The 15,551-nt window shown below is 37.7% G+C and overlaps 1 protein-coding gene across 3 annotated transcripts in view; it reads right to left on the bottom strand.

Moving 5' to 3' along the window:
- LOC131371026 (ephrin type-B receptor 1-B) overlaps positions 1 to 15,551 on the bottom strand; it is a 315,677-nt gene that overhangs the window by 111,299 nt on the left and 188,827 nt on the right. For all 3 annotated transcript variants that reach the window (XM_058418733.1, XM_058418732.1, XM_058418731.1), the window contains exon 4: positions 12,652 to 12,807. In XM_058418733.1, the coding sequence (XP_058274716.1) occupies positions 12,652 to 12,807 (156 nt within the window). The remainder of the gene's footprint in view (positions 1 to 12,651; positions 12,808 to 15,551) is intronic.

Consider the following 15,551-nt stretch of genomic DNA (forward strand, 5'->3'; position numbering starts at 1 on the left):
ATTAAAAATGTGTAATCCTTTGTATTTTTATTTATATTTATAGCAAAAATTGGGCTTATTAATTAATCTGGGGACAAACAGATTTGTTTCTAAATCATTTGTATGAACATTCGGTATTCGTTTGATCAGAGCAAACTGTATAAATTGCAATGAGTTACTGCACCTTTAAACACAGATGAAGCTGTCATATTTAAAGAATTTAATTTGATATTAATTTGGTGATTAATCTGATCACCACTGATATCTTTGCACACTCTACAGTGTTGCTTAAATTGCTCATATAAAAGTAGACTTTAAGAATTTGTAGTTTTTCTTTTTTCTGGTTTTACACTTTCCTTTCCTACTAATATAATGTAATAAACTAATGCAATATAATCATAAAGACGCTCCAAAACCACACAAAAAATTACCCCACAAATGTTTTATCTATTCAATGAAAATGTTGATATCAAAGCCCTTTCTGCTCTCAGAAATGCCCCAGGTTTTTGTTCATAAGCATATAAAATTCAGCCACTAAAATTCTGTATAAGGTTTACAATTCTGTACAGAGGCAAAAACATCTCACACTGAGAGCCAACAGTGTCTTGACAAATTTTATATCAGATAAAATAATTAATTTGTTTATTCCCCTGGTGGAATTGAATGCCAGTGTACTGGTAAATAGCTTCTATATTTCAGTAATACACAAATGCCATGAATATTTTGTGAAAGCCAGTCAGTTCATCATTAGAAATGAGTAGTAGAGGGAGTAGGCTGATTTATTTATTTTCCATATATTTACAGTGAGGTGAATAAAACACAAACACTATGAAACCTGAATGAGAAACAGCGAGACACTGCAACATCATCATTAAATAAAGGTGGCAACGACTACAGAGCGACAAGTGACTTAAATACCCATAACATTTAGACAATAGTATGATTCATATGCCCACGGTCATGCGATATGGAGTTGTGCATGAAGTGAGCATGTGACCTGCACTGGAAAATGGATGTTGTAATTCACTGTGACATTCATATTAAAGTCATTATCTAAAGAAATTAATTTTGAAATAAAGTGATTTTTTTAACACATTTTGAATCCTTACATGAAGACAAATAAGACCAGTCACACAATTAAGCATGGCACTGGAACGGCTGTGATGAGTCAGTTCCTCTTTCCTCAGCATCTAATGCTGTGCAAACACTTTATTAGAGCCAGCACTAAGTGACCGATAAGTCTGGTATATCTCAAGCTGCAATGTGCCATATACACACCCTGGTGTGCCATCATCTGGCCTACAATGACACTTCCTGCTTTTCCAAAGGAAAAAAAAAGGCCTTTTCTGTCTGCAGGCAGGGAGCATGGGCACATTTTGCCCGAGAAATGCAGAAACAATTTCCTTTGAATAAATAAATAAATAAATAAAAATCTAAAAAAAAGTTTTTTTTTTCTGTGTGGTGTGCTTGGTGTCTCCTTCCTGGGTAAAGTTGATAGATTGTGTTTTCCCCTCTGTTTTCATGTCAAACCATTTTCATCTTTTCAACCGACTTGATTCACATCTAATTCTCCTCTCCTGTCATTTGGCTCAAGATTTTCAAGGGGTTGTTATGCTGCTGAATAATAGATAGTGCTACTGGCATAGACGTGAGTCAAAATAACTTCCTACATCTGTCAAAGTCATTTCTGCTCTGTGACTGTTGCCTTATATGGAGTTTTGTGGGTGTCACCAGTTGTGAATCAGCTATGCTGTTCATGTGTCTGAAAATGTATGGATTGTGGATGATGTGCTGCATTTTGCCTAAAGATTAAAATATTGGCACCACCATTAAAGCAAACTCTGTATCTTGTGCAGCCTGTAATGTTCAGCCTATGATGTAGATTTGTAGCAACATCAGGCCAATGTTAATGTCAAATGAGATATGCCTGGTTTCATTTGGCAATCATTTTAAAAATTGCAGTATTTAACAATTTATACATCCAAAGAAATCCTCATACATCATGCATCTAGAGAAAGTGCTCTTAAATCCAATATAGGAGTGGAGCACTGTAGCCAGGATTTAATTTCGGGAGGAGGGTCTGCACAATCATTGCACAGTCAAATTAATAAATGCAAGATTGCATTGAGGGTGCATGACAGACAGCAGTCAAGTGTCATATACCATCAATAAGTCTTGCATTATTAGGCATAGAAAACCTGCTTTTATGACAGTTAAATTAGCATGTCAAATGACATGCTAGTAAATGATTGTATTAGACCTCTAGTACTTTTCGCTTTTAAACAGAAATGGGAAAAGGAATAATTGCAAAAAAGATTAATTTTGTACTGTGACAGCTACTAAACTGCACATTTTGTACATCGCTATTTTTGTACATTCTGAAATAATATTCTATTCTACAAATATTGTATTTCTTATTAATTTAGAAATATTTTATTTTTTAATAAATAATTTAATATAATAAATAATTTAATTTAATAAAATCATTTCTTTTTAATGTAGTTATTTAGATGTACAGTCTAAGAAGGAGTAGGTGTTTTGTTTTGTTTTTATTTCAAGTTGCATACTGCATATCTGTGTATAAATAAAATTCAAAACAAAATAAAATTCTATCTGTTAGTATAGCATCTGGTTAAGCGTGAATAAAATGTGATTAATCAACATAAATGCACATATCTGTTAATGTCTGGGCAGTTAAATTGTAATGATTTACATTGACTTTGTTGACCTTTTATGAACAACATTATCATACAGCAGCACAAAAACTGAGCAGAGCGATGCCATATGGGAGAAAGATCAGTGCACATGCTACTTTGTGTGGTTTTCCAGTCAGCCAATCATGTGCAATGCATTAACTAATGCAGACAGAGCTCAAAAAGGGTCATTAAAATGTGGGACAAATGTGATCTCTGTGACTTTGACTGGTTGTTGTGTGCTAGATTGAGCTGGTTTGAGTATAGTAGAAACAGCGGATCTCCTTGGATTTTCATGCACAATAGTATCTAGAGTTTAAACAGTAAAAAAGTGTGTGGCAGATCTTTGTGAGGAAACACCTTGCTGATGCAAGAGGTTGGAGGAGATCAGCCAGACCAAGCGATCTGGAAGGCTAGAACAACGCAAATAGCCAATTTTCACAAGTCAGCAAAAAGCATCTCATAGCATTTCAAACTTTAAAGCAGACAGGCCATTCCTCACAGCAATTAACAGGAAAAAGATGTTGCATGGTCTTTTTTTTTTTTTATTTTTAATTAACTGTCCCGATTCAGTGAGCCTGTGACCACATTAGCCTCAAATTCCTGTTTTGGGTTGATGCTAGTCATCTGCTAATACTCATTTTGTTTTCTGCTCACTGATATTTAGCTCATTTTTATTCATTTCTCAAGCTTCTCAAATCCTTCCCACACACACCCTCCACCCACCCCTTCCATCCATGATGATTCAGTGTCCACTGCATTCAACCAATCTAAGATTAACACTATTTATAGCTGCGCCCCATTCTATACTCTTGGTTCTCTGAGACAACCTGCTGCACAGACACCATATCAATACCATCATCAAGGATAATGTGGATTGCATGTGTGCAGGAGTTTGTTATAAAGAGGTCAGCGCTCTATAGGCCACAGATATCAGCGCCACAATCAGACTGTAATCAGGCTCGGCAGCTGCTCGGCATCCGATTAGCCGTCTAACGCGGCCGTCTGAGGGTGATTCACTAAATGACTAAATGTCTGGCCCGAATGATTCAGTAGCTTTGTTTTGTGTGTGTGTGTGTGTGTGTGTGTGTGTGTGTATGTGTGTGTGATGCAGAGATGTTTCAACAATGCAGAAAGATCATCACCTTAAGCACACACACTCACTGTTATACAATAATGTGTGTGTGTGTGTGTGTGTGTGTGTGCGCGTGATTTTCTATGACAGTTTGAATACTCTGCATTTGAGAAAAAACGAAGAAGAGCAAGACTAATCTCTTTAACATTGACATGGCTATGATGGAGTATTAACCGGATGCCAACGCAGGAGGATTTAACACACAATAAACTCACAATGCTACTTGCCAAGTGAGTCGCTGTCAGTGTGTTTTGCCTCGATTGGCTTATAATGAAAATTGCTTACCTCGCTGCCCTCACAATAACCATCTGACACCAGCATTGTTCAGACTAACACTCCCACACCTCCTATCTGTCTCTCTTTCTGTCCTACTCTCTGTCACCAAATCCCCAGGCTTTGCACACGCTCTCATATCTTTGGTTTACGATTGTGTAAAGAGCCTCCTGAGACCTAGAATAATACTGATCGGTATCAAAGCATGTATGCATATTGCTCCGTACACGTGCCTGCCTGTATGTGTGTATTCTGTGTTTGTGTGTGTTTGGGGTTGTGGGTCTCTCAGTTCAGCTCAGCTCAGCTCATCCCTGGATAACTGGGGGAAAATTGGCCCGAGGAAGATTACGCTCTATCTGCTGCTACAAGGCGTCCACTGCAGGCCAATGCACAGAGGCAATTTGGCTCTCGGCAGCAACGGGGAAATTGCAGAGCATATACGATTTCATAGTGTTTTATCCCATCAAATATTCAGCAACCCAAATCGTTGATTGGCCTCAAAGTCAAACTGTGCTAATGGCGGCACTGTTTTAGATGTGAAATTCCCAGTGTTGCCAGTCTAATTATTGAGTATCAATGAAAATAAAAACAAAATGAACACAAATCCAGTCTCACAACCTTTAATATCACTTTCCCATAATATCATGTAAGGCTACATGGCACTGACTACATGGCAGCTCTTCACAAAAACCGACATACTCCTATATCAACATTTATACAGGATTATACTAACTGCTTCGATTAGTTGACAAAATCAATTAGTCTTGTTGACATAAGGTGGTGTTAAGTCATTTCACAGCTGTACGACACCTTATCACAACCAGCACTACAGCTACAATGCAGGCAAGGCTGACACTTCTATGAAAATGTCAAAATACAAAGTGCATAGCCGATGTTCAATGCTTTACCAAGAAAATTCCTAAAGGGGGCTCCATCTCGCTGTCAAGTAAGACATGATATGCTTAAATTTACATTTGAAAATCAAGAGAACTTACCTGTCTGGAAACCAAAAGAGAGAGAAAACATAAGAGTAAGGAAACAAGGAAGCCGAACTGGTGATAATCTCAGAATGGAATCATTATTTAGCTAGCTTTCTTGATACTTTCCAAAGAAAAAAGGCCCTAAAAGAAAGGAAGAGTAGAAATTTGGCATATTTTTTTATTCTCATGGAATGAATGTATGACACATGTGATTGAAGGTAGTTCACTCAGTCTATTCACTCCTCTCATTAAAACTGACCTTGTTTGTCATCCATTGTTTCAAATCCAATATACTGTTGTACAAAGCTGTACAAATTGTTGCTGTATAATTACTTTAGAATTATAATAATTATAATGAACTTTGTATGTGTGTTTGTGTGTGTGACTGTGCATTTGAGAATATGTGCATGTGTGTGTGTGTGTGTGTGTGTGAGAGAGAGAGAGAGAGAGTGAGAGAAAGAGCAGCTGTGCACAGTACAGAGTCAGTTGAAAGCAGTGGCTGCAGCTAGAGGATTAGCAAAGCAATTACAGTGGCTTAAAGTCTGTTTACTGCATCTGTACCTGCAGCTCCGTCATGTGTGTATGTGTGTGTGTTATGAGCTTAGCAAGGATGTGCACTTGGAGGAACTCTCTTTGTGAGAAATATAGAGCTAGTATAGATGGTATCCAGACAGTGGCTGAGATTGGGCTGATTCATGTTTCACTTGTATAAATTCATCTCATTATTGTGTGTGTGTGTGTGTGTGTGTTTTAGAGAGAGAAAGAGATGATGCATTGCAGTAGAAAATAATTCACTTATGGAAATATTTGTTTTCCTTTGTATCTGGTTGTAAATGCACTTCAAAAACATTCCCATTTTTGTCTCCTATTTCATTTCTCAGCAAGTAACTGATCCTGACCCTGAGCTCCGACATGACGTCCAAGAAGTCCACTCAATCTCACATGTTAGAACCAGGCCAAATTAACACCACTTTTCTGCTTTTCCCCCAGAGATCTTTTTTACCATATCCAAATGATGGGACTCTTTAACTTAATATACATTCACAGGCCACTTTATTTGCAGCAGAGGTGCACCTCATCCTTCAAGCAGATAACCAATCAGTCAATAATGTGGCAGCAGCACAATGAAATCAATCAATAAGATTATGCAGATACTGCTCAAGAGCTGGAGATAATCTTCAGCCTATTCTGCTAAATGTAGCAGCTCGCATTACGTGTGTTTGATGTCATTTGCCAGCGACTGGGAAATGGCTTATACTTATTCTAATGAGTAAAAACTTTCGTTTTCCATTTAAGATGATACTACGCTTCTAAAAGTCATGCATTATAACAAAGAGAACATAGTACATAGTGTGTAGTATGTGTCATTTGGTGTTTTGTGTGTCATGTCATGTTGTGTGTCATGCTTCAGCTAATATAAAGCCCTTTATCTAAAGTACCATGTTGTAAGGCAATGAAATATAATTTCTACATCACATATTTCCCAGCATCAATCCTGGAGGTGTATTATTGTTATTATTATTATTATTATTATTATTATTATTATTATTATTTATTTTTTTGTATAATATTTATTTATTTATTTAATTTTTCAACACTCATTATTAAATTCTTCAAAAGTTTGGAAAGGTGTGAAGTGTCAGTGGTGTTAAAGCTATTACTGGCCTTCAAAAAGATTTCAAATTTTCTTGATTGAAATTAATAGATAAAACATGGGTATAAAAACAATAAAGAAACTTTTGCTAAAGTTTAAAATGGAGATATTTTGAGATATGAGATTTTCCTGTGGTAATATGACAAGAAAGTACAAGATAAAATTTCTGTTATTGCAGGGTTGAATGGAATTTCCATTAAAAAGAAAGATGTTCATGGTGTAAGTGGATTCTGTAATCTACAGCACATTGAACAAATCAATACAAAAGATACCTTACCAAAAGAAAAAAAAATAGACATAAAAAAAGACATAATCATAGAGTGGGAAAAAAAGAAATCCAGAGGGACTAGAAGTTTATAAGAGAGTTTAAATGGGAAACTGAGATATTAAAACATCTTTTAAAGGAATACTTCAAAACCTTTTAAACTTCTAAATAACTGTGAAAATCAGCTTTAAAATCTGCATCATATTAACACACACCATCTGCTATAGCATGGCTCTATCGGGAGATGGTCTGAGACTGAAAAAATAAAAAAATAAATAAAACAATATGATAACTTTAATTATCACTGAATCCTATTGTCCAACACAGAGTGGAAATTTCTGAGGGAATAATTTGGGCTGTGATGAATGCTCCAGACTATTTACGCTGGTCTCAGTGACTCAGTCTCCCATGGAGAGGAATAGATAGAGACCAGGGAGAAGCATATGGCCCTCCAGGGACAAAAAAGAGAGAGAGAGAGAGAGAGAGAGAGAGGTGGCCTTAAAGAATGAGAGAACATCAATCAGTGGGGAGGGAGTGAGAAGAGGGATAGAAATGGAAGTATAAAGGGATGTGTGTGTGTGTGTGTGTGTGTGTGTGTCAGGGCGATGGTTGGCTAGTGCTAAGCTGAGTAGTCAGGCTCCAGAACCCTGCTGATACACTTCCTGCTCCCCTATCCATCACTGCCCTAATCAGGCTCGTTTCAGAAGCTCTCTCTCTCTCTCTCTCTCTCTCTCTCTCTCACACATGCTCTCTCTCTCTCTCTCTCTCTCTCACACACACACACACACACACACACATACAGAGCTCTCTTACACACAACCTTTTCACAGCAGGCTCTGCAAAGAAAGAGAGAAAGGGTATATACCAGTCTCAAGGTATTTGTGAAAAAGGACAGTGAGCAAGGGAGAATGGGAGAGGAAGCTAGGTTGCCAGTTCTATTGTTTTCCTACTATATTATTATTATTACTATTATTATTATTATTATTATTATTATTATTATTATTATTATTGTTGTTGTTGTTGTTATTTCATGCTTATTATTCATGTTATTATTTCATAATAATAATAATAATAATAATAGTAATAATAATAATAATAATAATAGTAATAATAATAATAATAATAATAATAATAATAATAATAATAATAATAATAATAATAACAATAATGCCTTGGTGGCTTAGTGGTTAGCATATTTGCCTCACACCTCCAAGGTTGGGGATTTGATTCCAGCTTTTGAGCCTCCCTGTAGTATCCTGTTGGTAGTCTGGTTTCCTTCCCCAGTCAGGAGACTTTAATTTTAGGATGATATCAGCTCTACATTGTCCAGAGTGTGTGTGTGTCACTGTGCCCCATGATGCACCCTGCCTTGTTCCCAGAGGCTGCTAGGATAGACTCCAGGTTCCCCACAACCCAGTGTTGGATAAGCGATACAGAAACTGGATGAAATAATAATAATGTTTTATTTATATGGTGTCTTTCTCAAACCCAAGGTCATCAGGATGATAAATAATTCTTAAGCACATATGGGGGCATGTGGAGGGAATACACTAGAACAGGGACATCAAGACTATCAGAGAGCACAGCACATACCTGTATTCACAGCTGAGGGCAATTTGGTGTAGCCAGCTTAATAATCAGTGTGTTTTTGTACAATGGGAGACAACAGAGAACCCACAGGAAACCCATGCAAATGAGGGATGAACATGTGATCCAGAGAGTACAATGGAACCAAGGAAACTGGGGTATTATTATATACCATATTTTGAGGTTTAGGGTTTAGGGCGGTAATTTTTTTGAGTTTTAATGACCTGTTTTTCTCATTTAAGATCTGGCAACCCTTGAAAGAATAAATGGCAATAAACTTCAGGGGAGTCAACAGAGAGAATTAAAATTCCTGCAAGAAATTAGTCTCCATAAATAAATAAAACCCAGTGAAAACCAGTGAATGAATGAAAGACAAAAACACAATGATATACTGCAATTTTCTCAGTGAATGAAATCAAGAGACATGTTCAATAACTCAACACTACCTGAACAACTACTTTAATATAACACAAAGTCATTTTCCATCCTTGGCTAGGGTCTTATTACTAAAATCATCACAACTACAAGAATAAGAGCCTGGGGAGCTATACTCATGAGAACAAAATCTATATGCATTCATAGGAACCCGAAGGCTAAAGCTAGTAGCGTAGCGTGACTTCTTCTCTATTGTACATCAATACAGCATTCATTTGAATCCTATTAGCATTGATGGCAAATTAGCCTTCAACTCTGTGTTCAAAGCGTTCGTATTGATATAGCATTAATGCCTTTTCAATTTCAATATGTTTTTTCTGCCTATTTCATACTGCTCACTCAGGAAGACTTGGTTTCTTATAGGAAAATGATACTGTATTCTCGATGATGTAGTGAGAACACAATAACAAGCGTAGCTAGTCTTGTTAGCGGATTCCTGCAACGAATTGGTGTATAGCGTGTAACACACCACCCTGTTCAGATCTACCTGACTTGCATATCAAAGCTATCCCTCAGGGCGCAGGCAAGAGTCAAAAAAGAATTTCTGTTGTGTATGCGTTATCATTTTCATCATGCGCCTGCACCAATCTCGGCAGCCCTGCAGCGCTGCAGTAACGGCTTCAATCTTTCATTCATAACCAAGAAAGTGAGAGAGAGAGAGAGAAATCTGTCCAGTTTTTCATGAAAGAAGATCCCCCCCCCCAAAAAAAGATTTTTTTTTTCTTGACCTACATAGCATGCTCCATTTCCCTCCTTCCCTGCCCAGTGGCTACTAAACGCATGTGGGAGGAACTAATGTAACAGAACAATGCATCAATCACTCCTTACCAACTAATCCCTTTCCATCAAACAAGAGAAACAGGTGCTTTATATATGTTTGGATAGCTGTAAATTAATTTGCTATTATAGCCAGAGTTCTCACACAAAAGTCTCTCATGATTGCAGTCTCCAGGGAGACAGAGGTGATATTCTGGTCTGTACGAATACTTTGCCGAACATGTCTCTCCAACTACTCCTCCCTCGTTGATCTTCCAGATGCTTTGGCAAGAAACTGACCCACTTCTGCGAAGAGTTGCTCCAGAGGCGAGTGCTACTCGATCACACTAATGACACAAGGCTCTAAGTGACCTACATGTGGGCTGTGGGCTGTGGGCAGTGGCACACCGCCAGTAGTGTCTTTCAATAAAGCAGACTGCTGTTTTAAACCAACATTTTAATCAAGCCCTCAGGGACATGCCTTCTAGTTCACATCTTACTTTTTTATGGCTTTATGTTTGGTACAGTGAAACCCTCAGGACAAAGTCTCAATATTCCTCTACTACCAAACTTCTCGATTCTGACCTCTGGGACTCACTAGCAGGCTACATTTCTGCCCTTATATACTTTGTCTAGTGTAACCGGAGGAACTAACAGACCTCAGGGACATTCAATTTATTATGCATTTTTGTTATGTCTGAGGTGTATAGTGTACAACTCAGTGAAAATCATCAGCTAACTTCTACAACTGGTACAAGTTTCATCATTCTACTGGCATAGTTCACAATTCAGACTTCTGGGACTCACTAGCAGTCCATGCTTTTGCTCTTATATTCTTAACGTTTGTCTACTGTAAAAGTAAAAACTAGAAGACTTTTGTTATGTCTGTTGTTATGTCTTGTTATGTCTTGGTTCATCATATTTTCTTGGTCCAGCTGTCAGGAAACATTTCATTTACATTTCTGGCATTTTGGCAGACATTCTTATCCAGTTATTACACTTTATCTTGTTTTATACTGAACAATTGAAGGTTAAGGGCCTTGCTCAGGGGCTCAGCAGTGGCTGCGTGTTGAATCTTTATGTATTTCTGCTTTAGTAATGTGCACTGAAGATCTGTTCAGTAATGTATTCAGAATGAGCCATGTTTTCCTTTTTCCAAGTACACCTACACCAAGTCATGAGCTTCCTACAGCTCTCACTGTATGCTAGCAGCTAGAACAAGAAAGGGTTCTTGAGTAGCACAACCAGCTAAAAAGTTGCATTGACAAATGTAGACTTGGCTTCTACTTCTATTAAATGTAAGATTTGATGTCCAGTCATGACAAGACTACTCATTACTGGGTGTTAAGCCTTAAGGGACCCTATGAAGTAAATTTGACAAGTGATAGTCAACGGAATAAGAAATAAGTGGCCAATGTTGAAGATCTTTTAAAACATACTATATAGAAGTGAGGTAGAGTGTCATCAGTCATCAGAACTAATGAAGTTCCACAGCTGTCAAGATTTCAACCAGTTGCCTTCACTTATTTATAAGTCACTTGACTATGTTTTGCAGTATATCCTCACTGACCACTTTATTAGGAACACCTACACATTCATGCACTTATCCAATCCGCCAGCACAATACATGAACTCATGCAGATAAGTCAAGCATGTCAGTTAATGCTCACTTTAAACATCAGAATGAAGAAAAATTCTGATCTCTGTGGTGTGGTTGGTGGTGCCAGATGGACTGGTTTGAGTATTTCATAAACTGCTGATCTCCTGGGATATTCACACAACAGTTTGTAGAGTTTACACAGAATGGTGTGAAAAACAAACAAAAAAGATGAAGTGAGTGACAGTTCTGTGGGTGAAAAATGTTTTGGTGATATGGGGAAAGATGAAGAGGAAAATGGCTAGATTGGTTCAAGCTTCCAGGAAGGATATAGTAACTCAAATAATCACTCTTTACAACCATGGTGAGCAGAAAAGCATCTCAGAATGCACAAAATATTGAACCTTGAGGTGGATGAGCTACAACAGCAGAATATCACATTGGTTTCCACTCCTGTCAGCCAAGAACAGCAACCTAAGGCTATCTTGTGGACACACACAAAACAAAACTAGACAGCTGAAGAAAGTTCAAGATCACTTTGTCTTTAAGAGTCCAGTTTTTGTGAGTCTGTGCCGGTGATAACCAGATTCCTGTTCTTGACTGATAGGAGTGGAACCTGATGGTTGCTGGTGGGTGTATTACATAGGCTAGCTAGGTCAGGGGTGAACAAATCACTATGCTGATAACCAGGACATGCAGGAGTTTGTAGTACAGTTACATTTTTATAAGTAAACATCTTTTATGTGTGATGTGAAAAGGAAGCTGGGATTTTCACCTGCCTAGTGCATTTGTGAAGGTAACCAACATTCCTTGAATACCTTAGACAGATTGGGAATGGGACAGATTAAAGACATGTGCAAACTGTACATGTGTGCATTGCTCAATGGGTTGGGAAATGCTAGGTTTTAATTATTAATAACATGGTGACTAGCATTTGTGCACCTATAAATACACTTTGTAAGCCATCAGCATCTGGAATTCAGGGGTAGAAGAAAGTAATTGGGAGAATCCAATGGTAATGAAAGGTATTCTTCCTAGCCAGACCTCTAGCTTTCCCGAGAGAGTCTGACATGCTTCCTTGCTAAACTTGGCCAAGAATCGCTCAGGTGGAAACTGGCACGGTGCAGTGGCTCCTAGTCCTTTATTATTTTCCCAGCTCTAATCTGATCCAGATTCTGATGTGTTAGTGTAAGGAAAACACAACCCTTCATTCCCAGGACAAGAATCAGGACTCCGAGGCCCTGTTTGTATCTTGCATGCAGCATTATTGTGTGAATGTGTGTGTTTTTGGACTCACTGGTGCAGGGCATGTCTGGCAGGTCTCCATCTGCTCTGTAGTAGCCGTTTCTGCACACACAAATGGTTGAGGCCTCAGATGTGGACCTGCTGTTAGGAGGACACTGCAGGCACAGCCCTGTCCCCTGCATGGACTTAAACGTACCGGGAGGACATGCTGCGAAAAAAGAGACAATAGGAAAAATGTAGTGTTAGATCATAACCAACACAGCTGAAAATTGCTGAAAAATACTTTCACTCACACCAGTGAACAACACAATAAGAGAAAGCCAAGCTATGAAAAATAACGCTATAAAGCTATTCCTTGTTATGTTGCGCTTGATGCTAAAATTTACTCTATCATAGCCTCTATTCTATAGTGTAGAAATTTACTCTTTAACCATGAATAATTCTCCTTAGACACTATTTTCATCCAGTTCTGCAAAAGCTAGCCTTGAAATCTAAGCAATGTTGTGTCTTTGAGATGCATAGAACTACAGCTGTTCTTGCTCAAGGTGTTTTTTACAGCATATCACAGCCACATTGGGTATAACTGAAAAAGTATCATTTATAAATAAAAATAAGCTTGATTCTTGAGTCACAGCTGTGTTGTACCACTCGGTGTAGGACAACTCACTTAGGACTGACTGGCCAAAAGCATATAAGTCCTCGTCTGAGATCAATTTCAGCTGAGTAAGAGACAATCAAATGAATTCTTTATTATTCCTTGTTAAAATAGACATGTCTGCTTCAGTGTGACTTCTAACCACTTAGTTAGGCCAATATGCAACAATACAATGCCATTCTTTTTGTCTGTATCTGTGTAGTACTTCAAATATTTGTAGCTGTGTCTGGATTTAAACTCAATACTTACTTGCTTATGACTACATGGTGTTACATCAGGGTAACATACCCTTTTTTCCCTTACTATCACAAAAATACAGATAATTAAAAATGCCTTTTGTAATATGTAAAGGAAACCAATAGTGTGCATATATTTGATCACATGGCCTGTCCCACCTTTTTCTCAAACTCTACTCAAACTGTCCATATTTGTGGCAGATGCATTTTTTTATCTCCTGAAAATTGTCTAAATATGGCACCCATCCAGACAATTTTTATCAACTGGAAATAATTTTCACAAACTTGGGTAAGTTTTGATTTGCTTTTGTTTAAAGTTTTAATCAAATATTTATTCATTTTGTAAATTAATATAATCTACTCGATGTTAACAAACTATTCACCACTATGCCCCTGTAAACACTGTAATACATTAAGTAATTAATTTTAAAGGGCAACAGTTCTGACCGGGCAGTAATTAATAAATGTTGTGAATGTGTATGTTTTTTAATTTGTTTGCAAATTTCATACCTGGCCGCTCATTCGTACTCGCATGGACTCATGGTTGAACCCCGTTGTGATGCACTTTACTCTTAACCAGCTGCCATGAGAAGTATTTTGTCAAAGCCTTTTAAAATCATTGTGGTGCCTCATATTCATCTCTGTACAGTATTTGTGCATTATGTCTTCATTGTGAATAATCGATCCATATTTGTTTACATTACTACAGAGAAATTGAGGGACAAACGATGCTAGCTGTTATAAAGTTTAGGCAAGACTAATGCTATCTGACTAGCCCTGCAAGCCGTCATATATTAGCAGATACCATGATATTCAATCCCTAGCAGGCAGACTCGAAGTACTGAGCCTATACGAGTGCAAACAGAGATAACAGATTGAACAGCTGATATGACTGAAACACAGGCTAAAGTGATAGCGGCCTCCACGGACCTTGCTGGAATAGATTGTGAACACACGGCTAGCTTTGCTCGTCAAAGTAAGATAAAAGGATAGACATTAAGGACTAAAGGTTTAAGAGGAAGAGAGGCAGAAGAAAAAAAAACCTAGAACTAGAAAGACACACAAGAAGAGAGACAGAAACTGTGTGTGTAACCGTTTAACTTATTGCAATGACAGAAGCAACGGATTTAGCAAGGAAAGTGATTTATTTCTTGTCTATATTTGCAAATGATGATGAAAGTGAAAATAGAGATGTATTACATTTAGGAAATTATAACAGCAGAACAATTTTAGCTGGGTTATTAAAATAAATATTACCTCTCTGCAATTTGGCTTGAATTTAACTAATATGGGAGGTAAGGGAGAATTAGGTGTTCTGAACACAACCCCAAACAGCTGCACTCATCTGGAACACTGGCTAATTAATGCGCTATTATGTTGGCAACAAACGACTGTCAAAACCTAATGTCTCCCCAAAACTAAATTTCAGCAATTATATTGCATGATACCGTACCAATATTGTGTATTATTGTGCATTCCTCATGCATATGCATCACTGCTCATTAATATGCATTACATGGCACACATGGGAGGGGCGTGTATGATTAATATGTTAATTATATCACTTGGCACATCCATTTGCACATTTGCATGCAGAGATAGATTGAGAGAGATAAAGAATAAACAAAAAAGCAAAACGAGTGACCGCAAAAGATGGATTGCAGTCTCACAAATCCAACACAGATGACAGAGTATTGTTCTCCTGTTTTAATAAGAGAGGACAGGAAAAACTCATCCCTCTTGTTCAGTCCTCTTGGTGATGGAGAGTTCGTATGCCCTCCCCGAAAGCCTTTTGAGATTTAATTAAACATTTTATGCCTCATTAACACAAAAAGATATGCAGAGTTCTGAGGGCAGATCAAATTTTATTAGACAATTAAATATTTAACTGTCCTTTAGCCCCACTGTGCAGAACGCAACTCTATCAACTTCAAGAGCACAAGAAGACATTTATACATCCATTTTCCAGCCTGGTGAACAAAGCAGCTTCAGAACATTATGTGCCATCATGTACAATAGACTTAAAAGGCAGGTGAGGAGATGACCTGGAAAAAACTTAGC

The sequence above is a fragment of the Hemibagrus wyckioides genome, linkage group LG20, assembly GCF_019097595.1.
Source record: "Hemibagrus wyckioides isolate EC202008001 linkage group LG20, SWU_Hwy_1.0, whole genome shotgun sequence".
NCBI lineage: Eukaryota > Metazoa > Chordata > Actinopteri > Siluriformes > Bagridae > Hemibagrus > Hemibagrus wyckioides.